The 26,531-nt window shown below is 38.7% G+C and overlaps 1 protein-coding gene across 1 annotated transcript in view; it reads left to right on the top strand.

The window, feature by feature from the left end:
- Positions 1-699: 699 nt before the first annotated feature.
- The window catches only part of UMPS (uridine monophosphate synthetase), a 48,957-nt gene continuing 23,125 nt past the window's right edge, over positions 700-26,531 (top strand). Inside the window, exons 1-4 of the mRNA XM_043874649.1 lie at positions 700-946; positions 20,549-20,702; positions 22,540-23,211; positions 25,218-25,393. Of these exons, the coding sequence (XP_043730584.1) occupies positions 791-946; positions 20,549-20,702; positions 22,540-23,211; positions 25,218-25,393 (1,158 nt within the window). The 5' untranslated portion in view covers positions 700-790. The remainder of the gene's footprint in view (positions 947-20,548; positions 20,703-22,539; positions 23,212-25,217; positions 25,394-26,531) is intronic.

Here is a 26,531-nt window from a genome sequence, read left to right as displayed (position 1 = left end):
GTTGACAAGTATTAGGGATTGAAGTATTATGATTAGTTTATTTTGCAAACAAGAATAAAAATATCTTAAAGTTTGGTTTCTATTTCATCAAGATTTTACTGCATTTATTTGAAACGAGAACTGTCAAAAGCATGGGCTCCTTCACGCTGGCTGGTAATCTTGTCTTCACAGAAAACACAGACATACATAAAGAAAATAAAACAGAAACAACAGAATCAATTTCAGTTTAGTTCAGTCGTTCAGTCGTGTCCTACTCTTGCGACCCCATGGACTGCAGCACGCCAGGCCTCCCTATCCATCACCAACTCCCAGAGCTTACTCAGACTCATGTCCGTCGAGTCGGTGATGCCATCCAACCATCTCATCCTGTCATCCCCTTCTCCTCCTGCCTTCAATCTTTCCCAGCATCAGGATCTTTTTCAATAAGTCAGTTCTTCAAATGAGTCAGAATCAATTTGATGAGTGACAACTATAAGCCTTATGGTTTTAACGGTAATTACCTTTAAAGTATTGCCATCTACCCATAATGGGAATTTCCTCTAAGGAACTGATTTGTGAATACAAAATACATTTAGATTTTCAGACTGGCTGGCATGATATTCCTCCTGGATAACCTTGATACCAAAGTATAAGTTCATCTTCCTCGTTTCTTGGAACCCGGAGCCGCGCGCAGAGAGCCCGCCCAGCCGCCGGAAAAAGGGCCGGAAGAGGCGGGACTTCTCAGGTGGCGTCATCTGGCGCCGCGGCAAGCTGAGGTTTGGAGTTAGGAGTGAACTGGAAGAACCGGACGATGGCGGCGGCTGATTCCCCTTTGGGGTCATTGGTAACGGGTCTGTACGACGTGCAGGCTTTCAAGTTTGGGAACTTCGTGCTGAAGAGTGGGCTGTCTTCCCCCGTGTACATCGATCTGCGGGGCATCGTGTCTCGACCGCGTATTCTGAGTCAGGTACCTACGGGGGAAAGGAAAAAACAGGGTTTCGTGGCGTGAATGGGGACCAGGAGGAGTTGGGTGACAGAAACTGGGCTCTGGGTGAGATCAAAGGAGCCAAGCAGGAGGGCTGACCCTGCTTCGGCTTCCGGGAGTCGGTTTGCGAAACCCAGAGACCAGGAACTGTTAGGCTGTTTAGGACTTAGAGGGCAGCCTGCTCGTAGACTCGCTTGGCTTTGACACGTGCTTTGCAGCCGAGTCAGGGAACCCAGTTGGGGGCCTTGGCTCGCACAGAAGTAGTTGAAGAAGTTCCACGTATTCAACTTCGTGAAAATGGGGCGGGGAGGAAAAGGCGGGTGAGGGAAGAATTTCGTAGCTGCTTAAATACTTGGAAAGGCTCTTGCTAGGTAAAGGGGATTCGATTTTGGACTTTGTGGCCAGGAGCAAGAATTAAGGCCAGAGGGTGGACATTTCATGGAGGCAGTTCTTTGGTGAATAAAAGGGAAAAACTGTGTAGAAGTTAGAGATTTCTAGCACAATGCTTCTCAAACTCTGAGTATATATGAATCACCTGGAATTTTGTTAAAATGGGTAATCTGATTGACTGAGTACATCTGAGGCAGGATGGGAGGTTCTGCTTTCCTCACAAGCTGCCGACCAAAGCTGCAGATCACAGTGTAAGTCAAAGTGAAGTCACTCAGTCGTGTCCGACTTTTAGCGACCCCATGGACCACAGCCCACCAGGCTTCCCCGTCCCTGGGATTCTCCAGGCAAGAACACTGGAGTGGGTTGCCATTTCCTTCTCCAATGCAGGAAAGTGAAAAGTGAAAGTGAAGTTGCTCAGTCGTGTCCAACTCTTAGCCCCCATGGACTGTAGCCTACCAGGCTCCTCTGTCCATGGGATTTTCCAGGCAAGAGTACTGGAGTGAGGTGCCATTGCCTTCTCCGAGGGAAGTCCTAGAAGGGTCTAAATGTGCTGTTTAATAGGGTTTCCTTGCCGCTTGTGAATGATATTCAATATTATGGGATTTGGGGGGGTTTTTTTGGTTGCGCTAGGTCTTCGTTGCTGTCCATGGTCTTTCTCTAGTTGTGGTCACTGGGGACTACTGTTCTGTGCCTGGGCTTCTTGTTGCTGTGGATTCTCTTGTGGAGCTCAGGCTCCATGCACTCTGACCTCAGTAGTTGTGGCACATGGGTTTAGTTGCTCTGAGGCATGTATGATCTTCCCAGACCAGGCGTTGAACTCCTGTCCCGTGCATTGGCAGGCGGATTCTTAAGCACTGGACCACCAGGGAAGTCCTGGGAATTTTTTAATTTAGTCACATGCAACTAGGTGCTACCTTATTGAACAGTGAAGATATAGAACCTTGCCATTGCCACCGAAGTTCTGTCTGGAAGACAAGTGTAAAGCTTTCTCCACCACTAAGCATTTATGTTCACCCACTGTGAACCCCACTCTATGAGGTTATTACAAAAAGGACTGAAGCACTAGTTGAAGTGGGTTAGAATGTTCTTGCCATCCAGAATCTTGCTATGGTGCATCTCATCAGTGCTAAGAAAGTGAATGATTAGGGATCTTATTTTGAAGAATTGGTTTATTTTTGAAGTCATCAGTTTACAGATGACTGAAAATTATTTTTTGATACTAGATGTTGAGATTTGTGTGTGTGTGTTATTTTGAGTAGTTAACTCAGAAGGAGCTCAAAACACTGAGAGGTCTGGCTATAACAGAACTCTTTCATGTCTGCTTATGTATGTAAATAGGGTTTCTTATTATTTGCAACCCCTGAGACGCAATGGAACTTACACTGAACTCTGACTTCCTAGTAGTAAGTAATAGTCAGTTATACTAGATACATAAATTAATTGCCAGGGTCAGGTACTACTATTCCTGTCACTAAGCAATGCATTTTCAAAATAATCTGTTTTATGTTTCTATTGAAATTTGCAGATTATGTTTTAATTCATTTTATGCTCATAACATTGTAATAATAACATAGAAGTTTTAACATTTAGAGACTTATGGTCACGGGAAATTTTTAAAATTTAAACAATTTAAAATTTCAGTTTACATACATTTTTGTTTTGGAGAAGTATCATAGAATGATCAGTAGAGGTTTTTCAAGCATAAATGTATATTGCATTAGAATAAAATTCTCTGGAGATAATGAAATGAGAGTATAAGTTCAAGAAAGTGTAAATTTTTCCAGGTTTCATAGTTAAGCATATTCATGTTGTAGTTTGTTTTGTTTCTGGCTCCCTGGAGTCTTAGTAGTAGTGTGCAGGATCTTTAGTTGCTTTATGGGGGATCTAGTCCCCGCCCCATCCCACTTCCCCCACATTGGGAATGCAGAGTCTTAGCCACTGGACCAATAGGGAAGTCTCTCTCTCTTTTTTAAAGCAGATGTTGCGTATCAAATCAATATGGCATTTGGATCTTACTGTGTTCACTTAAAAGAATGATGTAACAGTTCTAGGATAATATGTTAATTTTTTCAGTACTCCAGAAGTTACATTTTTTGCTGCTTAAAAATATTCATAAATTTTTCAAATCTTTAGAAATACAGAAACAAAAAAATTTGAACACCTCTGATATAGGTCACTTAGTAATTCTTCGCTTTTCTTCTTAAAATAAGATGGTGTTGGGTGGGAGTATGCATTCTACTATTAAAATGTGATGATTTATGTGGGAAAAGATGTTATCAACTAGTGGCTCTATTTATGACAACTTTCAAAAGCACTTTGGTGTATAGTCTTTTGTTGATTTTAAAAAAATTGAGGTATAATTGACAGGTAACATTACATTTGTTTCAGGTGTATGTAATGACTGTATATATTGCATAATCATTGCCACAGTAAGTGTAGTTAACATAATTGCAATTTTTTCTTGTGCTGGGAACTTTAAAGATCTCTCAGAAGCCTCCAAATATGCAAAACAGTATTATGAACTATGGTCACTATGCTGTGTATTATAATACATTTCCATGACTTACTATTTTATAATTGGAAGTTTGTACCTTTTGAATTCCTTCACCCATTTTGCCTCTCCCCTACTCTGCCTTTGGCAGCCACCAATCAGTTCTTTATATCTACAATTTATCTTTGTGTTTATAAGACTCCACATGTAAATAAGATCATGAGGTATTTGCCTTTCTCCACCTAACTATTTTACTTAAAGTCCCTTAATGCCCTTATGTGTTGAGCCAATGGCAATGTATTACACTTTGTCATGGCTGAATAATATTCCACTGTGTGTGTGTATGTACATACCACATTTTCTTTATCCATTTGTTCATTAATAGTTGTTTTGCAACTTAGGTTGTTTCCACATCTTGGCTATTGTAAATAATGCTCCGGTGAACATGGGGGTGCAGATATCTTTTTAAGGTAGTGTTTTCATTTCCCTTAGGTAAATATCCAGAAGTGGACTTGCTGGATGACATGGGAGTTCTGTTTTTAACTTTTTGAGGAACCTCCATATTACTTTCCACAGTGGCTGCACCAATTATCGTTCCTACCATAAGTACAGAAGGGTTTTATTTCCTTTGCATCCTCACCAAAACTTACTATTTCTTGTTCTTTTGGTAATAGCTATTTGATATCTCATTGTGGTTTTGATTTGCATTTCCCTGATTATTAGTGATTTTGAGCATCTTTTCATATGCTTCTGGGCTATTTGTCTTGTTTGGAAAAAATGTCTATTCAGATCCTATGCCGATTTTTTTGATCAGATTATTTTTTGTTATTGAGCTATGTGAATTTTTTTATATATTTTAGATACTAATCCCTTTTCAGAAATATAATTTGCAAATATCTTCTGCAGTTCAGAAGGGTACTCTTTTGGGGGGAGGGAGTGTTGCTGATGGCTTCCTTTGTTCTGTGGAAACCCTTTAGTTTGATATAGTCCCATTTGTTTATTTTTACTTTTGTTGTCTTTGCCTTTGAAGTGAGATCCGAAGAAAAGTCACCAAGACTGATGTCAGGGAGCTTACCAGCTGTGTGTTATTCTAGGAGTTTTATGTTTTCAGGTCTTACATTCACGTTTAATCCATTTTGAGTTAATTTTTTTATGCATGGTGTATTATAATGGTCCAGTTTCATTCTTTTGCGTGTGGTTGTCCTGTTTTACCAACAGTTTGTTATTAAAGAGACTGTCCTTTCCCATTGTGCATTCTTGGCTCCTTTCTCGTAAGTTAATTGAAATATATGCTTGGGTTTATTTTTAGGCTCTCTGTTCTGTTGATCTGTTTATTTGTTTTTATGCCAATTAGTTTTGACCATGATAGCTTTATTAATATAGTTTGAAATCAAGGAGTGTGAAGTCTCCACCTTTATTTTTCTTTCTCAAGGTTGCTTTGGCTATAATAGGATCTTTTATGGTTCCAAAGAAATTTTAGGATTGTTTTATTTCTGTGAAAAGTACTATTGGATTTTTGATAGGGATTGCATTGAATCTGCAGATTGCTTTGAGTAATGTGGACATTTTTACAATATTAATTCTTCCAAATATGAGCATGGAATATCTTAGTTTGTGTCATGTTCAATTTTGTTCATTAGTGTCTTATACTTTTTAGCGTCAGGTCTTTCACCTCCTTGGTTAAATTTATTCTTAGGTACTTTGTTCTTTTTGAGGCAGTTGTTTATGGCATTGTCTTCTTAATTTCTCTGACAGTTTGTTGTTAGTCTGTAAAAACAACAGATTTTTGTGTATTGATTTTGTACCTTGCAACTTTACTGAGTTGGTTTATTCTAACAATTTTTTGTCAAGTCTTTATGGTTTTCTAAATATAAAATCATGTCATCCACTTAGTTTGGAGAAGGAAATGGCAGCCCACTCCAGTATTCTTGTTTGGAGAATCCCATGGACAGAGGAGCCTGGCAGGCTACAGTCCATGGGGTCGCAAGAGTCGGACCAACTTAGTGACCCACCACTTAGTTACTCCTTCCTTTCCAATGTGGATGCCTTTCATTTCTTTTTTTCCTGCCTAATTGCTCTGACTGGAGCTTCCAGTACTGTGTTGAGTAAAAAGTGGCAGGAAGGAGCATCTTTGTCATGTTTCTGACCCTAAGGAAATAGCTTTCAGCTTTTCACCATTGAGTATGATTAGCTGTGGGCCTGTCATATCGCCTTTATTATTCCATCTCTACCCATTGTTCGGTCTTTATCAATGGTTGTTGAATTTTATCAAGGGCTTTTTCTGTACCTATTGAGGTGACCATATGATTTTTATCCTTCATTTTGTTAATGTGATGTATCACATTGATTTGTAGTGTTGAACCATCCTTGTATCCCTGAGATAAATCCTGCTTGATCATAGCTTATTATCTTCTTTATGCATTGTTGAATTTGGTTTGCAAATGTTTTGTTGAAGGTTTGTACATCTAAATTCATTATCAATATTGACCTGTACTTTTTTTGTATGTGTCCTTGTCTGGTTTTGGTATCAGTGTAATGCTGGCCTGGTAAAAGAAGTTTGGGGACATTCCCTCCTCTTTTTAATGTTTTGGAAGAATTGGAAGAGGATAGGAATTAAATCTTTTTTGAATAGTAAAATTCAGCAATGAAGGCATCCGGTCTTAAACTTTCGTTTGTTGTGAGTTGTCTGTCTGTTTGTTCATTATTAATTCTCCTTATTATCTCTGTTTATTCATATTTTCTAATTATGTTTCAGTCTTGGGAGACTGTATATTTCTAGGAACTTATCCATTTTCCCAGGTTATTTATTGATTTATAGTTGTTCATAGTAACCTCTTATGAGCCTTTTATTTCTTTGGTATCAGGTGTGTGTTCTCTTTCATTTCTGATTTTATTGATTTGAGTCCTCTTTTTTTCCTGGTACTTTAGCTAAAGGTTTATCAATTTTGGTTCAAGAACCAATTATTAGTTCATTTATTTCAATTGTCTTTTTGGTCTCCATTTATTTCCACTGTGATCTTTATTTCCTTCTTTCTGCTACCTTTGGGCTTCATTTGTTCTTCTTTTTCTGCTTTGTTTAGGCATAAAGTTAGGTTGTTTATTTGAAATTTTTCTTATTTCTTGAGGTAGGCCTGTATCATTATAAACTTTGCTCTTAAAACTGCTTTTGCTGAATCTTATAGACTTCTGTATGTTTTCTTTTAGTTTTCATTTGACTTAAGGGTTTTTTTTTTTTTAATTGTCCTTTGATTTTTTTATTGACCTACTGGTTGTTCCATAGCATATTGTTTAATCTTTATATATTTGAGATTTCTCTTGTTTCCTTCATGTAACTGAGTTCCAGTTTCATGCCATTGTGGTCAGAAAGATACTTGATATGATTTCAGTCTTCTTAAATTTCTTGAGAATTGTTTTGTGGTCTAACATGTGATCTATCCTTGAGAATCTTTCAGGTACACTTAAAGAATGTGTATTCTATTGCTTTGGGATGGAATGTTCTCTATTAAGTCCATTTGGTCTAGAGCATTCTTGGTTGGAAGTGTTTTCCTTTGAGCACTTTGAATATATCATGCCACTTCCTTCTGGCCTGCAAAGTTTTTGCTGAGAAATCTACTGATACCCTTAATGGGGTAGGGGGGTTGTTCTCTTGCATACAAGTTGTTTCTTCCTTGCTACTTTTAAGATTCTCCCCTTGTCTTTAATTTTTGACATTTTAATTACATTCAGGTTTTTTGGGGTTCATCTTCTTTCGAACACTCCTAATTCTGGATGTCTGTTTCCATCCCCGAGTTAAGAAAGCTTTCAGTCATTCTTCCTTTTTTTTTAAATGTTTTTGTTTTATATTGGTGGCATAGTTGATTAACAGTGTTGTGCTAGTTCCAGGTGTACAGCAAAGTGATTCGGTTATACATGTACACATGTGTCTGCTCTTTTTCAGATTCTTCTCCCAGTTAGGTTATTATGGAATATTGAGCAGAGTTGCCTGTGCGATACAATAGGTTCTTGCTGGTGATCTTTTTTAAATATAGCAGTGCGTATATGTTCCAGACTCCCAGTTTATCCCTCCCCTCATCTTTCCCTCTGATAATCATATGTTGATTTTGTAGTCTGAGTCTGTGTTTTGTAAATAAGTTCATTTGTATATTTTTTTTTAGATTCTGAATATAAGGTCTATCATATGATTTGTCTTTTTCTGTCTAACTTACTTCACTTGGTGTGATAATCTCCAGGTCCATCCATATTACTGCAAATGGCATTATTTCATTCTTTTTAATTGCTAATATTCCATTGTATATATGTACCGCATCTTTATCCATTTATCTGTTGATGGGCACTTAGGTTACTTCCATTTCTTGGATATTGTGAATAACACAGCAGCGAACATTGGGGTGCATGGATCCTTTTGAGGTTTTCTCTGGATCTATGCTCATGAGTGGGATTGCTGGATAATGTCATAACTATATATACTTTTAGTTTTTTAAGGAATGTCCATACTGTTTTCTATAGTGGCTGTACCAATATCCATTCCCACCAAAAGCATAGGAGGGTTCCCTTTCTCCAAGCCCTCTCTAGTATTTATTGTTTGTAACCTTTTTGATGATAGCCATTCTGTTTTGACTGATGTGAGGTGATATCTCATTGTAGTTTTGATTTGCATTTCCCTAATAATTAGCAGTGTTGAGCATCTTTTTATGTATCTCTTGGTCATCAGTATGTCTTCTTGGGAGAAATGTCTGTTTAGGTCTTCTGCCCGTTTTTTGATTGTGTTTCTTTGATACTGAGTTGCATGAGGTGTTTGTAAATTTTGGAGATTAATTCCTTGCCAGTTTCATGGTTTGCAAATACAGTCTCCTATTCTGTGGGTTGTCGTTTCATTTTGTTTATGATTTCCTTTGTTGTGCACAAACTTCTGAGTTTAATTAGGTCACATTTATTTAATTTTTATTTTATTTCCATTACTTTAGGAAATGGATTGAAAAAGATACTGCTGCAATGTATGTCAAAGAGTGTTCCGCATATGTTTTCCTGTAAGAGTTTTATAGTATCGTCTTACATTTAAGTCTTTAATACATTTTGAGTTTATATTTGTATATGATATTAAAGAGAGTGCCAATTTCATCACTACATATAGCTGTCCAATTTGCCCAGGACCACTTATTGAAGAGACTGTCTTTTCTCCATTACATATATAGTCTTGCCTTCTTTCTCAAAGATTAATTTACCATAAATGCATGTGTTTATTTCTGGATTTTGTGTCCAGTTTCATTGATCTGTATTTTTATGACAGTGTCATACTGCAGTTTTGTAGTATAGTCTAAGGTCAGGGAGCCTGACCTCATTGTTTTCTGTACTTGTGGTTGCTTTGGCTATTTGGGGTCTTTGGTGTCTTCACACAAATTAATTTTTTTTTTTTGTTCTAGTTCTGTGAAAAATGCCATCAGTAGTTTGGTAGGGATTGCACTGTGTCTGTGGATTGCCTTAGGTAGTATAGTTATTTTGACAGTATTCCAAGAGCATGTGTCATCTCTGATTTCTTCCATCACCATCTTAGTTTTCAGAGTTGAGATTTTTGTCTCCTTAGGTTTGTTCCTAGGTATTTTATTCTTTTTATTTTTAAGCAAAAATAAGACTATATATAAATATGTGTGTGTGTGTGTGTATATATATATATATATATATAATTGGCCACACCAGGTGGCATGTGGGATCTTAGTTCCCTGACTAGGAATTGAATCTGTGTCCCTTGGCATTAGAAGTATGAATCTTAACCACTGGACCACCAAAGTAGTCCTAGTATTTTACTCTTTCTGATGTGATGGTAAATGCAATTGTTTTTTTAATTTCTCTTCCTGATTTTTTGTTGTTGTTCAGTTCCTCAGTTATGTCTGAGTCTTTTCTACCCCATGGACTGCAGCATGCCAGGCTTCCCTTGACTAACTCCTAGAATTTGCTCAAACTCATGTCCATTGAATCAATAATGCCATCCAGCTATTCTCTCCTCTGTCACCCCTTCTCCTCCTGCCCTCAGTCTTTCCCAGCATCAGAGTTTCCTCCAGTGAGTTGGCTGTTTGCATCAGGTGGCCAGAGTATTGAGGCTTTAGCTTCAACATCAGTCCTTCCAATGAATGTTCAGGGTTGATTTCCTTTAGGGTGGACTGTTTTGATCTCCTTGCAGTCCAAGGGACTCTCAAGAGTCTTCTCCAACACCACAGTCCAAAAGCGTCAATTCTTTAATGCTCAGCTTTCTTTATGGTCCAGCTCTCACATCTGTACATGACTACTGGAAAAACCATAGCTTTAACTAGATGGACCTTTGTTAGTAATGTCTCTGCTTTTTAATATGCTGTCTAGGTTTGTCACAGCTTTTCTTCCAAGGAGCAAGCATCTTTTAATTTCATGACTGCAGTCACTGTCCACAGTGACTTTGGAGCCCAAGAAAATAAAGTCGGTAACTGTTTCCATTGTTTCCCCATCTGTTTGCCGTGAAGTGATGGGACCAGATGCCATGATCTTTGTTTTTTTCGCTTGAGAAGGCTTTCTTCTCTCTCCTTGCTGTTCTTGGAAGTCTGCATTCAGATGGGTGTATCCTCCCTTTTCTCTTTTGCCTTTCACTTATCTTCTTTTCTCAGCTGTTTGTAAGGCCTCCTCAGACAACCATTGCCTTGTTGCATTTCTTTTTCTTGGGAGTGGTTTTGGTCATCACTTCCTGTTGTTAGGTATGTAAAAATGCAAGAGATTTCTGTGTATTAATTTTGTATTCTCCAACTTTACCAGATTCATTGATGAGCTCTAGTAGTTTTCTGGTGGCATGTTTAGAGTTTTCTATGTAGAATATGTCATCTGAGATCAGTGACAGTTTTACTGGTTTTCCAATTTCGATGCTATTTATTTCTTTTTCTTCTGTGATTGCTATGGCGAGGACTTCCGAAACTGTTGAAGAAAGGTGGTGAGAGTGGACATCGTCTTGTTCCTGATCTTAGAACGATGCTTTCAGCTCCTAACTCTTGAGTATTATGTTAGCTTTGTCATATATGGTCTTTATCATGTTGAGGTATATTCCCTTTATTCTCATTTTGCGGAGAGTTTTTAAAATAAATAGGTGTTGGATTTTGTGAGAAGATTTTTCTGCATCTACTGAGATGATCATGTCATTTGTATTCAATTTGTTGATGCGATGTATCATACTGATTGATTTGCAGATATTCAAAAATCCTTCCATCACTGGGATAAATCCCAGTTCATCATGGTGTATGATCCTTTTAATGTATTGCTGGATTTGGTTTTCCAGTATTTTGTTGAGGATTTTTACGTCTATGTTCATCAGTGGTGTTGGCCTGTAATTTTATTTTTTTGTGTTATCATTCTCTGATTTTGGTATCAGGGTGATGGTGGCCACATTGAATGAGTTTGGTTTGGAAGTGTTCCTTCCTCTGCCATTTTTTGGAACAGTTTGAGAAGAATAGGTGTTAACTCTTCTCTAAATTTGATAAGAATTGGCCTGTGAAGTCATCTGGTCACGGACTTTTGTTAGTTTTTTACTCACAGTTTCCATTTCAGTACTTGTGATTGGTCTGTTCATGCTTTCTATATCTTCCTCATTCAGTCTTGGGAAACCTTTTTAAGAATTGTTAATTTCTTCTAATGGTTCATTTTATTAACTTATAGTTGCTTATAGTACTCTCATGATCCTTTGCATTTCCTTGGTGTCCATTGTAACTTCTTTTTCATTTCTAATTTTATTGATTTGAGCCCTTTCCCCTTTTTCCTTGAAAGGTGTATCAATTTTGTTTACTTTTTCAAACAACCAGCTTTTACTTTCATTGGTCTTTTCTATTGTTGTCTTCATCTCTATTTCATTTATTTCTGCCCTGATCTTTATGATTTCTTTCTACTAACTTTGGGTTTTGTTCGTTTTTCTTTCTCTAGTTTGCTTTATGTGTAAAGTTAGGTCATTTAATTGAGATTTTTCTTGTTTCCTGAGGTAAGATGGTATTGCTATAATTTCTCCTCTTAGAACTGCTTTTGCTGCGTCCCATAGATTTTGAATCTTTTTTTTTTAATTTGTATATTTTTAGGCTGCACCAAGTCTTCATTGCTGTCCATGGGCTTTCTCTGGTTTTGGTGAGTGGGGGCTACTCTGAGCTGCACGGGCTTCTTCTTGCAGTGGTTTCTCTCGTGGAGCACGGGCTCTAGGCATGAGGGCTTCAGTAGCGTGGCACACTGGTTTAGTTGCTCCACTGTATGTGGGATTTTCCCAGACCAGGGATCAACCCGTGTCCCCTGCACTGGCAGGCGAATTCTTAACCATTAGAACACCAGGCAAGTCTGTGTTTTTGTTTTCTCTTGTCTCTAGTTGTTTATTCTTTGATTTCTTAAGTGAGTTGTTTAGTAACATATTGTTTAGCTTCCACATGTTTGTGTTTTTTACAGTTTTTTGTCTTAGTGTATTTCTAATCTCATACTGTTGTGATGGGAAAAGATGCTTGATATGATTTCAGTCTTCTTAAACTTACTGTGGCTTGCTTTGTGGTCCAGCATGTGATAAATCCTGGAGAATATTCCATGTGCACTTGAGAATGTGTATTTTGGATGGGATATTCTTATAAATATCAATTAAATCAGTGTGGTCCAATGTGTCATTTAAGACATGTGTTTCCTTATTGATATTCTGTCTGGACCATCTCTGTTGATGTAAGTGGGGTGTTAAAGTCCCCCACTATTATTGTGTAACTGTCGATTTCTCCTTTTATGGCTGTTAACATTTGCCTTATATATTGATGTGCTCCTATGTTCAGTATATACGTATTTACAGTTGTTATACATATAGCATATAATGTGAATGTTCTCCTCAATATTTTTTTTTCTTTAGATTCATTCATTCATTTCTTCATTATTGAACAGATGCCTACTATGTGCTTGGCAATGGCTAGCAGTTTTTCTGATTGGTAGTTTGTGAAGGGCTTGTTTATTGGGATGGAGATTTTTTTAGATCTAAATGAGAAACATCCACTCACTGGGATGTTGCCTCCTTAGTTTTTTTTTTTTTTTCTCAGTTACATCCAAGAAGGGAAAAGGAAGAGCTCTAAACAGTAAGCATCTGGGCTCACCCTTTGTCGCACAAGTGGTGAAAACTCCTGGCAGAGGCCCTGGGCTGAGAGCAGGGAGAAAAGAAAATCCTTGTGTATCCAAGCCTCTGGGTAGGAAAGGACTATGTTAATTAAGATAGTCAAGACAGGAGGCAGGACGACTTCTAGGGAGCTTGGGATTCCTTGGAATTAGAATCTGTTAGAAGGTCTTGGTGTCTAAAAAATGATCATTGGTATTAAAATAAGCGGTGCAGTTTTTTCCCACCTAAAGTTATATGTCCTTTGGGATTCTTTCAGCTTTTTTACTATGATGGACATTTTGAATAATGTGTGGGACTGAAGCAGAATTTTAAAATGTCATGTGAGCAAATTCCATATGTATAGAAAGAAATAGAAGAATCACCTAACCGTTGACAGTTGTTTCACTTTCATACATGAAGTCCTGCTTAAGAGAGGGATGAGTGACCTACTCTTTTTTTTTTTTAATTTGGACCATTTTTAAAGTCTCTTGAATTTGTTACAATACTGTTTCTGTTTTATGTTTTGGATTTTTGGTGGTGGGATTATTAACTCATCTACCAGGAATTGAACCTGCACCCTTTGCATTGGAAGGTGAAGTCTTAGCCACTGGACCACCAGGGAAGTCTCTACCTACTCTTAATTATCAAAGATGAGACTCGAATGAGCTGATACCCTGGGAAAGGGGACAGAACTTTTTTTTTTTTTTTTAACATACCTGGACCTCTGGAGAAAAAAAAAGCGATACCTGGGCATTTGTATTTTTCAGAGTTTCAAGATAATTCTGATATGCATCTGGATTTTGAAAAGTGATTATAGTTTTCTCTGTTAAATTGTAGTTTTGGTGATGTAGAGTTATTTTTTCTGTTGACTAGTCATGATCCAATAGTATTAAGTGAGTAATACTTACATAATCATAATAGTAAAAGATGTTTTATCAGTTTTCATAATCAATAACCAGACCAAAAATAGAAGATAATTACACGGGAACATGATTAACTTAACAATATAAAATAGATACAATTTGGGGGGTCAGGCAGAGTGATATGGTAAGTGGAAGTACATACGTGCCTTTGTTTTCATCAGCGCAGCCAGTCTGTGTCTTTGGTTGGTGCACATAATCCATTTACATTTAAGGTAATTAATTGATGTATATGATCATATTACCATTTTCTTAATTATCTTGGGTTTATGTTCTGTAGGTCTTTTCCTTCTGTTGTGTTTGCTGCCTAGAGAAGTTCCTTTAACATTTGTTGTAAAGCTGGTTTGGTAGTCCTGAATTCTCTTAACTTTTGCTTGTCTGGAAAGTTTTTGGTTTCTCCATCAAATCTGAATGAGAGACTTGGTGGATAGAGTATTCTTGGTTGTAGGTTCTTCCTTTCATCACTTTAAATATACTGTGACATTCCTTTCTGGCTTGTAGAGTTTCTGTTGAAAAATCAGCTGATAGCCTGATAGGAGTTCCCTTGTATGTTATTTGTTGTTTTTTCCTTGTTGCTTTTAATATTTTATCTTTGTCTTTAATTTTTGTCAGTTTGACTACTATGTGTCTTGGTGTGTTCCTCCCTGGGTTTATCCTGCCTGGGATTCTGTGCTTCTTCGGCTTGGTTGACTATTTCCTTTCACAATTTAGGGATGTTTTCAGCTATTATCTCTCCAGATATTGCTCAGGTCCTTTCTCTCTTCTCCTTCTAGGACCCCTATAATGCAAATGTTGGTTGTTTAATGTTATCCCAGAGGTCTCTTACAGTGTCTTCATTTCTTTTCATTCTTTTTTCTGTATTCTGTTCTACAGCAGTGATTTCCACTAGTCTGTCCTCCAGATCATTTATTCATTCTTCTGCCTTATTCTGCTGCTGATTCCTTCTAGTGTATTTTTCATCTGTTTGTTTGTTCTTTAGTTTTAGTAGGTCTTTGGTATTCTTGCATCTTCCCCATTGTTTTCCAGAGATCCTGGATCATCTTCACTATCATTATTCTGAATTCTTTTTCTGGAAGGTTGCCTATCTCCACTTCATTTAGTTGTTTTTCTGGGGTTTTATCTTGTCCCTTCATCTGGGACATAACTTTTTACTTTTTCATCATGATTAACTCTGTAATATGTTTTTTCCTTTAGCCACTGTGGGACTGTGCTTCTTCTTGCTTCTTCTGTCTGCCCACCAGTGTTTAGTTGCTCAGTCATGTCTGACTCTTTGCCACCCCATGGACTATAGCACGCCAGGCTTCCCTGTCCTTCACCATCTCGTAGAGCTTGCTCAAATTCACGTCCATTGAGTCAGTGATGCCATCTAACCATCTCATCCTCTGTCATCCCCTTCTCCTCCTGCCTTTTATCTTGCCCAGCATTAGGGTTTTTTACAGTGAGTTGGCTCTTTGCATCACGTGGCCAAAGTATTGGAGCTTCAGCTTCAGCATCAGTCCTTCCAGTGAATATTCAGGACTGATTTCCTTTAGGATGGACTGGTTGGATCTCCTTGCAGTCCAAGGGACTCTCAAGAACCTTCTCCAACACCACAGTCCAAAAGCATCAATTCTTCAGTGATCAGCCTTCTGTATGGTCCAACTCTCACATCCATACATGACTCCTGGAAAAACCATAGCTTTAACTATACAGACCTTTGTCAGCAAAGTTCAGTTCAGTCGCTCACTCGTGTCCGACTCTTTGCAACTCCATGAACCCAGCACGCCAGGCCTCCCTGTCCATCACCAACTCCCAGAGTCCACCCAAACCCATGTCCATCTGTCGATGATGCCATCCAACTGTCTCATCTTCTGCTGTCCCCTTCTCCTCCTGCCCTCAATCTTTCCCAGCATCAGGGTCTTTTCCAGTGAGTCAGCTCTTTGCATCAGGTGGCCAAAGTACTGGAGTTTCAGCTTCAACATCAGTCCTTCCAGTGAACACCCAGGACTGATCTCCTTTAGGATGGACTGGTTGGATCTCCTTGCAGTCCAAGGGACTCTCAAGAGTCTTCTCCAACATCACAGTTCAAAAGCATCAATTCTTCAGCACTCAGCTTTCTTTATAGTCCAACTCTCACATCCATACATGACCACTGGAAAAACCATAGCCTTGACTAGACGGACCTTTGTTGACAAAGTAATGTCTCTGCTTTTTAATATGCTGTCTAGGTTGGTCATAACTTTCCTTCCAAGGAGTAAGTGTCTTAATTTCATGGCTGCAGTCACCATCTGCAGTGATTTTGGAGCCCAAAAAAATAAAGTCAGCCACTGTTTCCCCATCTATTTGCCATGAAGTGATGGGACCAGATGCCATGGTCTTAGTTTTCTGAATGTTGAGCTTTAAGCCAACTTTTTCACTCTCCTCTTTCACTTTCTGCTTTTTAATATGCTGTCTAGGTTACTTATAGCTTTTCTTCTAAGGAGCAAGCATCTTTTAATTTCATGGCTGCAGTCACCATCTGCAGTGAGTTTGGAGCCCAACAAAATTAAGTCTGTCACTGTTTCCATTATTTCCCCATCTATTTGCCATGAAGTGATGGGACCGATGCCATGACCTTAGTTTTTTGAATGTTGAATTTTAAGCCAACTTTTTCACTCTCTTCTTTCATCTTCATCAAGAAGCTCTTTAGTTCTTTGCTTTCTGCCATAAGGGTGGTGTCATCTGCATGTCTGAGGTTATTGCTATTTCTCCTAGCAGTCTTGATTCCAGTTTGTGCTTCATCCAGCCTGGCATTTCACATGATGTACTCTGCGTGTATGTTAAATAAGCAGGATGACAATATGCAGCCTTAATATTCTGCTTTCCCAATTTGGAACCAGTCTGTTGTTCCATGTCCAGTTCTAACTTGTTTCTTGACCTGTGTACAGATTTCGCAGGAGGCAGGTATTCCCATCTCTTTAAGAGTTTTCCGCAGTTTGTTGTGATCCACACAGTCAAAGGCTTTAGTGTAGTCAATGAAGGAGAAGTAGATGTTTTTCTGGAATTCTCTTGCTTTTTCAGTGTTCCAGCGAATGTTGGCTATTTGATCTCTGGTTCCTCTGCCTTTTCTAAATCCAGCTTGACCATCTAGCAGTTCTCAGTTAATGTACCGTTGAAACCTAGCTTGGAGAATTTTGAGCATTACTTTGCTAGCATGTGAGATATGTGCAATTGTGTGGTAGTTTGAACATTCTTTGTCATTGCCCTTCTTTGGGATTGGAATGAAAACTGACCATTTCCAGTCCTGTGGCCACTGCTGAGATTTCCAAATTTGCTGGCATATTGAGTGCAGCACTTGAACAGCATCTTCTTTTAGGACTTCAAATAGCTCAGCTGGTACGGTTAATGGCAACCACCAAGGGGGACCTTCCAGACTGGTGCCCCTGTCCCTGTGGTGAGCCCCTGCTGACTCACGCCTCCACAGGAGGCTCTCCAACACTATCAGGTAGTTTGGTTCAGTCTCTAGTGGGGTCAGTGCTTTTATTCTGGTTCTTTGTTCTTGCAAGATTTTGTTTGTGCCCTCCAAGAGTGGAGCCGATGTTTCCCCTAGTCCTGTGGAAGTCCTATAAGCAAAGCCCACTGGCCTTTGAGGCCAGATTCCCTGGGGATTTCCACTCCCTTTGTCAGATCCCCAGGCTGGGAAGCCTGAAGTGGTGTTCAGAAACTTCATAACAGTGGGAAAACTTTTTGGCATTATTGTTCTCTAGTCTGTGGATCACCCTCCTGGCGGGTATGGGATTTGGTTTCATCGTGATTGTGCCTCTCCTGCTGTCTTCCTACTGCTGCTGCTTTGTCTTTGGACGTGGGCTATCTGTTTTTGGTGGGTTCCAGTGTCCTGTCAGTGATTGTTCAACAGCTAGTTACAATTTGGGTGTTCTCACAGGAGATGAGTGCACATCCTTCTACTCCACTATCTTAAACTGGGAATCATTATTCTTCTCAATATTATTCCCTTGGTCTCCTAGACTGTTTTTGCTTTTTAAAATTCTGGTGTTTTGCTTATTGCTGCCCTGTTTGGGTGAGTTCCACTGCCCTGTCTTCCAGATTACTAATCTTTCTGCTTTATCTAGTCTGTTTTTGAACCCCTTTAGTGTGTTTTTCAGATAAGTTATTGTATTTTTCAGCTCTTTGATTTCTCTGGTATATTTTTGCATTTTCTCTTTTTTCAAGTTCATCTATTCTTTTTCCTATTTTTGGTGAGCATCTTTATGACCATTACTTTAAGTTCTTTATCAGGTAAATTACTTAGGTTTTTCATTAAGAATTTTTCTTTGAGATTTATCTTTTTCTGTTGTTTGGAACATATATCTCTGTTCTCAATTTGCTTGACTCTGTGTTTGTTTCCATGTGTTAGGTGACACAGTTATCTCTTCCAGTCTTGATGGGATGGCCCCACGTTGGAAATGAACCTTACTTACCCTTTAACCTTGCCGTAGTTCTTGGTTATTTCTCAAACTGTATATCCTACTGTTTCACACCTGTGGAGCCCAGAAATGAAATGCCCCTTTGCAACCAGAGTACACACTCCGGTAGTGTCTCCTGTTTGGGCTGCATATGCCTGCTGGCTTGGTGTGTATCCACACTGCTGCCATGGCTGCAGGACTGGTGGGGATGGGGAACATGCTGTTATGCTGTTGCAGAAGCATGGGGAAATGGTGCATTCCCCTGCTGCCTCTGGGGTGCTGGGAAGAGGCGTGTGGGGAAGGCATTAGGAAGTGAGAGAGTGTAAAAATGATGCCTGCTAGTGCTTCCATACCTGGAGAGAGCTCCAACGGTGACATTCCGGCAGAGTTTTTAAGATTACCAAATGAATTTACTTCATATATGATCTGGGCTCTTTTCAAGCTGCTGCCCTTTAGCCGGGTCCCAGGGTGAGTGAGTCTCCTCACAGTCCATTTAGGAGCAAATCTCCATTCCCTGAATCCATGTGGTTTTCCTGGATCTAAACGCTGTTGGTTTTCAAAGCCAAGTGTTTTGAGAGCTCATCTGTCTGGTGCAGGTTCTCAGGTTAGGGTGACTGATGTAGGGCGTCAGGGGGAGGTTCGGTTTTTGTGAGCTCCCTGTTGCTTACAGGTTGCTGAAGTGGGGATGGAGTTTTGAGGGGACTGTGTCTAACTCTTCTACCTATCTTGATAGGCCTTTTTATCCTTTGTTGTGATGTAGCTGTTCTGCTAGTTCTCAGATTCATTGAGAGGGAACTGTTCATAGTGAGTTATAGAATTGTGTCAATGAGAGGAGGTGAGTTCAGGATATTCTTACTCTGCAGTCTTGAACCACTTTCCCACTTGTTTATTTTTGGTATTGTTGCCTTCCCTTTTGGTGTCAAATCCAAAAAAAATCATTGCTAAGACCAATGTCAAGGAACTTACCACTTGTTTTTTTCTAGGAATTTTATGATTTCATGTCTTTTTTTTTTTTTTTTTTTTCATGTCTTAACATTCAAGTCATTAATCCATTCTGAGTTAATTTTTATGTATGGTATAAGATATAGTAGTCTAGTGTGCCCCAAACCTGTTTGGTGAAGAGACATCCTTTTCCCGTTTTATATCCTTGGCTCCTTTAATGTGTATTAATTGAACATACATGTGTAGCTTTATTTCTGGGCTCTATTCTGTTCTGTTGACCTGTGTGTCTATTTTTATGCCAATACCATATTATCTTGATTACTATTACTTTGTAATATAGTCTGAAATCAAGGAGCATGATGCCTCTAGCTTTGTTCTTTTTCAAGATTGTTTTGGCTATCTTGGGTCTTTTGTAGTTCCGTACAATTTTAGGATTGTTCCGTTTCTGTGAAAAGTGCCATTGTAATTATATAGAAATTGTATTGAGTTTGTATATTGCTTTGGATAGTGTGGACATTTTAACATTTAATTCTTCTGATCCATGAGCCTGGAATATTCTTCCATTTACTTATGCCACCTTCAGTTTTTTTTTTAATCTAATATTTTTAGTGTGCAAGTCTTTCACTTCCTTGGTTAAATTTATTTGTAGGTGTTTTATTCTTCATAATGCAATTGTTTTCTTTTTAAATGTTTGTATTTATTTGACTGCACTGGGTCTCAGTTGTGGCACATGGGACCTTTGATCTTTGTTGCGGCATGTGGATCTTTAGATACAGCATGCAGGATCTTTAGCTGTGGCATGTGGGATCTAGTTCCCCAGCCAGGGATAGAACCTGGGTCCCCTGCATTGGGAGCACCAAGTCTTAGCCACTCATTCACCAGATGAGTCCTGATGCAATTGTTTTCTTAATTTCTCTTGTAAAGCTTCTTAATTGAAAACTTGTGTTGGGAAAATAAGGCTGATGGATTTAGATACTCAAAGCATAATGAACTACTGAGGACAACTATGAAGCCTAAGTGTGATGCTTGGTCTCAGGGTCAATATCATAGCCTTTCCTGACACATTCCATGCTGCCCTTGAAGCAGCCCTGAGTCTAGCCAAGTAGATTAATTCTTGTGTTTTTATGTATTTTTTTTTTGTAAACTGGGATTTGTGTAGAGGATAATTTAACAACAAGGCATTTATATTTTTCTAGCCCAAGTTTGAGACTTTCCTTTTGCTAGGTTTTTACTGTCATGTTGTTACATGATTTATATGCAGCTTTAAAAATAGTAATAATAGATCATTCCTATGTTCTTCTTTTTCTTTAACAGGTTGCAGAAATTTTATTTCAAACTGCCCAAAATGCAGGGATCAATTTTGACACTGTGTGTGGAGTACCTTATACAGCTTTACCATTGGCTACAGTTATCTGTTCAACCCACCAAATTCCAATGCTCATCAGAAGGAAGGAAACAAAGGATTATGGTAAAGTAAAAGTAGTATAAGCATTAAGTTGATTCATAACCTGACACTTTTAGAATTTGTTCTTCTAGGCACTGAGGTTGATAGTCACCTTGAATATTCTTCATAAGTCTTTTAAGTTGTTATGGCCTTGGAGTGTGTTAACTGTTGTTATAAAGCAACTCCCTTTCCTTTAGAGTCTGGGGATAAAATGCTTTATGTTAATTAGGCAGTAAAAAAAAAAGTGCTTTGTGCACCAAATTTATGAAACCCAACATTTTTACCAGCACTTTCCTCATCAGCAGAATGCTTTTAAGCACATACTTTCCCAGTGTACTCTGTTTAAATTACATGAATAAAACTATTCCCTTAAAGCAATGTAAAGGAATTCCTTGGTGGCCCAGTGGTTAGGACTCTGCATTTCCACTGCAGGAGGCCTGGGTTGGGGAAGTAAGATCCTACAACCCATGAAGCATGGCAAAAAAAAAGGGGGGGGGGGGTCGCCATGTAAATGCCACATGGAATTCTAAATAGAGATTTTTTTTTTTTAATGGGTTCATGGCAGTACGTTATCAGGTGGGTATTTGAAACATGTTTTTAAGCTACATCAATCTAAAAGTATTGGGACAGACTTCATATTTTATTACATTAAGAATTAATGTTTTTTGGTATTATTTCTGTTTTGTTGCCTTTTTTGATGAGTCCTTTTTACCAATGTTTCTAAAAATTTTTATGATGAAATCATATGCTGTCTGAGATTTGCTTCTAAAAATTACTGGGGGGAGGGTGGGATTGAAATTATAGCTGGAACAAGATTGCCCATGAGTTATTAGGTGCAAGTTGCTGTATTTGTGGAGATTTGTTATACTCTTGTCTAGTTTTAGTTTATTCAACATTATAAAAAACTAGAATAATATTTTTGCTACTTAGTGGCACAGTGTTTTATCTATATGAATCTCTCCTATAAGGAAACTATTATTTCTATTTCCTTATTATGTGTCTTCAAAAATATTTCTTAGAATATGATCATTCATTTTAAAATATACCTATAAATACAGTCTTACGTTCTGGTCTAAGTTAAACTTGCCAATTCTTCAAGGAAGAAAAGGAGTTAGGGGAAAAGACAAAGATAGTACATGTGGAAAAGTTAAAAGTGGGCAAAATACCCACTAAATATATACTGCATCAAAATAAGGTAAATTTTGGTAGTGGAAAGCACAAAAATGCATCTCTGAAAACCCAGGTCTTTGTAGTCTACAGCCTGACTTATTTACAATTTGTGGGTTATCTGAAAATAGTCTGTAGTAGGGATTGGAGTGGGCCAGTATATTTAGTCACATTACATTATATAATTCATAAGGTTGTAGTGATTCATCTAAATGGTTGTTGAATATTTTCCCTTCTAAATTTGTATACTCAAAAGGCCAGCTGTTTTGCTGATCTTGAATAATGAAATTGTTAATGGAAAAAGGAATGATTTCATTGATGATATTATGCTATTTAATAACTTTCATCAGTCCAGGTGATCTTGCCTAAAGAAACCCCATATTTGAAATTTTGATCATAAACACATTGTGATGTTTTACAAAGTTAAATAATTTGCTAGTTTTACTGTAAATATTCTGTATATGTAACTTTGACAGTTTTGAAATGGAGACATTGAAGAAAATAGTAAATCATAGCACACTGAAGATTCATCAGAAATTTTAAAAATATATTTCCAAAGTGGATTATCAGAAAGTATAATTTAGGTTATCCACCTTTTCATAAATACATGCCAAATTTATACTATAGATACATCTTGAGTTGGTTGAAATACATAATTTTAAAATAGAATCAACATAATTTTTTTCTTTTCCAGGTACTAAACGGCTTATAGAAGGGGCTATTAATCCGGGAGAAACCTGTTTGATCATTGAAGATGTTGTCACCAGCGGATCTAGTGTTTTGGAAACTGCTGAGGTTCTTCAGAAGGAAGGCTTGAAGGTCACTGATGCCATAGTGCTGCTGGACAGAGAGCAGGGAGGCAAGGACAAGTTGCAGGCCCATGGGATTCGTCTCCACCCAGTGTGTACATTGTCCAAAATGCTGGATATTCTTGAGCAGCAGAAAAAAATCGATGCTGGGATGGTGGAGAGAGTGAAGAGATTTATTCAGGAGAATGTTTTTGTGGCAGCTAATCCTAATGGTTCTCTCCCTTCTGTGAAGAAAGAACCCAAAGAACTAAGCTTTGGTGCACGTGCAGAGCTGCCTGGGATCCACCCGGTTGCATCAAAGCTTCTCAGGCTTATGCAAAAGAAGGAAACCAATCTGTGCCTGTCTGCTGATATCTCAGAGTCCAGAGAGCTACTGCAGCTAGCAGATGCTTTGGGACCCAGAATCTGCTTGCTTAAGACTCATGTAGATATTTTGAATGATTTTACTCTGGATGTGATGAAGGAGTTAACCACTCTGGCAAAACGCCATGAGTTTCTAATATTTGAAGACCGGAAATTTGCAGATATAGGAAACACAGTGAAAAAGCAGTATGAAGGTAAGCATTATTCAGGAACCAACAAGAATCAAAATCCAGCCTAAACTGGCTGAAGAACAAAAGGAAATGTATTGGCTCATGTGACAGAGTCCAGCAGTAGAAACAGCCTGTCAAGCGTGGTTGGATCTAGGAGCTCAAGTGATATCTTTCGGGCTTACTTTCTCCTCAAGTCTCAGCTCTGCTTTCTTCTCTCTTCTTTCTCAGGTAGGCACATTCCTCATGCCTGCCCCAAACCAATCACTCAGGCCTGGGTATAGAATACCTTTATTAGCTCACTTGGGCAATACACCCTGCTCCTGGTGATCTGAGGCTATTAGCTTTACGTAAACTTCTTGAAACCCAAGGAACAGGGTTAATTCTAAAGAAAATGGCTGTGCTGATGCCAGAAGAAAGGGACATGGGTTTTAGGCAGAAATGACAGGTGTTGGCCCTGGCAAAACAAAACACAGTGAATGAGTTCTGAATCATTGGAGAATGGAAGTTGCAGATATAGGAAATAAGGAGAAAGTAGTATAAAGTGGTAAGATTTATTTTTAGCAGAAAAAGATCTGTTGATACACATCCTTTTTTAAAAGTGTTAAATAGGAACTCAGAGTAGAGCATACATTAGTAAAAGTGCTTCTTTTACCCATCCATCTATGCAAATTTCTGTCGTATTTATCTAATGCTTTTTTGTTTTCACTTAACCTTACAACAGACATTTTATGTTCTTTAATAAGCATCTTTTAAGATCATTTTTTCTTAAAGTAATACATGCATATTTTTAAGCTACTTCTTTAAGGATAGATTTGTTTGTAATGACTTCATATGCTTAAGATATTGACTGTTGAAAGAGTTATACAAGCTTTCTACAAATTTGCATTTAGTTTTTTCAAAAATCTACTTGAGTTATTGTTCTACTTTTAAAATGAATACAGTTGCTTTATTGAAATTTGAAGAGCTAGTGAGACCTAAGGAATAGGAAGAAGATTTAAGAGTTGTGGAAACAGTGTCAGACTTTATTTTTTTGGGCTCCAAAATCACTGCAGATGGTGATTGCAGCCATGAAATTAAAAGACGCTTACTCCTTGGAAGGAAAGTTATGGCCAACCTAGATAGCATATTAAAAAGCAGAGACATTACTTTGCCAGCAAAGGTCCGTCTGGTCAAGGCTATGGTTTTTCCAGTGGTCATGTATGGATGTGAGAGTTGGACTATAATGAAAGCTGAGTGCAGAAGAATTGATGCTTTTGAACTGTGGTGTTGGAGAAGACTTGAGAGTCCCTTGGACTGCAAGGAGATCCAAGCAGTCCATCCTAAAGGAGATCAGTCCTGGGTGTTCATTGGAAGGACTGATGTTGAAGCTGAAACTCCAGTACTTTGGCCACCTCATGCGAAGAGTTGACTCATTGGAAAAGACCCTGATGCTGGGAGGGATTGGGGGCAGGAGGAGAAGGGGACGACAGAGGATGAGATGGTTGGATGGCATCACCGACTCGATGGACATGAGTTTGAGTGGAGTCTGGGAGTTGGTGATGGACAGGGAGGCCTGGCGTGCTGTGATTCATGGGGTCGCAGAGAGTCGGACATGACTGAGCGACTGAACTGAACTGAAGTTCCTGAGAGAGCCCTACAGGGTGAAAATCTGTCACCTTCAGAGGAATTTCAATTTGCTGTCTTTGACCTCAATACACTTGTCTTCACTAGAGTCCCTTTCCAGTTGCATAAATCTTACTGGTGGCCACAAGCATCAGCCTGCAAAGAAAAACAGCCTTACCAGTTTTGCTAATAAACTAAGTATAGAGCTTACTAGATTTTTTTCTCCTTGTTGTTTCTCAACTAGCTAAGCAGATGGAAAGATACCTTTTTCACAAATAGGTCCACTGATAATTACTAAAATTCTTAAAGTGCTTCACTGTTTCATTAGCATATTACTAGATTATTTCCATATTGTAGATGGTTGGTTGACTTAAAAGTTAAAGGTTTTTGTTTGAAAATTGACAAGCATCTTTTTTTCCCTTTCTTAGGTGGGGTCTTTAAAATAGCTTCCTGGGCAGATCTTGTCAATGCTCATGTCGTGCCAGGTGCAGGAGTTGTGAAAGGCCTGGGAGAAGTCGGCCTGCCGCTGCACCGGGCATGCCTGCTTATTGCAGAGATGAGCTCTGCTGGCACCCTGGCTACTGGGAGCTACACTGAGGCAGCAGTAAGTGACAGAGGAGAGGGACTGGGGCAAGAGAAGGCCAGAACTGTGACACTAGATGCTACAGGGAGAGAAAATACCTTCATTTGGGGTCTGTGGGATTGCTGCCCAAAACAACAAATCAGCTGCTGTTACTGTGACAGTGTATTAATACTAGTTGGCTAGAATGCACTGATGGTTAGTAGCCTGTTATGTCTTATAGCAGACACTAAAGAGATTTGAATGGTACTATAAGAGAAACATTGAAACACAGATATTGGGTCAAATAAGCATATATGTCTGTATGTACCTGGCCTTTAAGATACAGTTTTTCCCATCTCACCATGAGTTGAAATTGAAGAGCTTTTTTACAGTTTCTTGGAATCTTTCTGAATCACAAAGATGCACATTCTCATGACAGCAGCCCACAAAGTGGGTTATCTTTTTCAGTCTTTGATATTGATTGGCGTTGTATAGGAGAGCTAACTAGAGTCCAGACACGTTATTTCCTCTAGTAACTCCCCATTATTAAAAATTCTTATGTGTGTGCTTAGTCGTTTGGTCGTGTTCAACTCTTTGCGACCCCGTGGACTGCACCCTGCCAGGTTCCTATGTTCATGGGGATTCTCAGGCAAGAATCCTGGAGTGGGTTGCCATTCCCTTCTCCAGGGGATCTTCCCAATCCAGGGATCAAACCCAGGTCTCCCACACTGCAGGTGGATTCTTTACCAACTGAGCCGCCAGGGAAGTTCTTATAGTACCATACATGTTCTAATGTACCATACCCAGCTCCCACCCCCTGCACACCAGAACAAAATAAGAGATGGATAATCATCTGGTTATAAAGTTCCTCTTCACATTCTCCTCTGGGCAAGTTTCATAGTTGGATAGTCACCTAGAAAGATGGGATGGATTACCTTTGCATATATTTTAAAGACTACTATTTAAAGTAGTAGGAACTTTTAATAAAATTTTAATTTTTACATGGGAATTTATTTTTCATATTTCAAAGGTTGTGGAACTGTGAAAAACTCACATGGCCTTAGGGCCAGGTTTTAAATAACCCCACCCTTGATTTGACCATAAATGTTTGTGATTTCCCAACTGTCTTAGCAGAGGGTCCATGAGTCAGTGTTAATATTTGGCATTCTGGATCTGGCTC

This window comes from Cervus elaphus, chromosome 19 (assembly GCF_910594005.1).
Source record: "Cervus elaphus chromosome 19, mCerEla1.1, whole genome shotgun sequence".
Lineage (NCBI taxonomy): Eukaryota > Metazoa > Chordata > Mammalia > Artiodactyla > Cervidae > Cervus > Cervus elaphus.
Note: the sequence above shows the minus strand (reverse complement) of the source record. Positions and strands in the feature narration are given on the sequence as shown.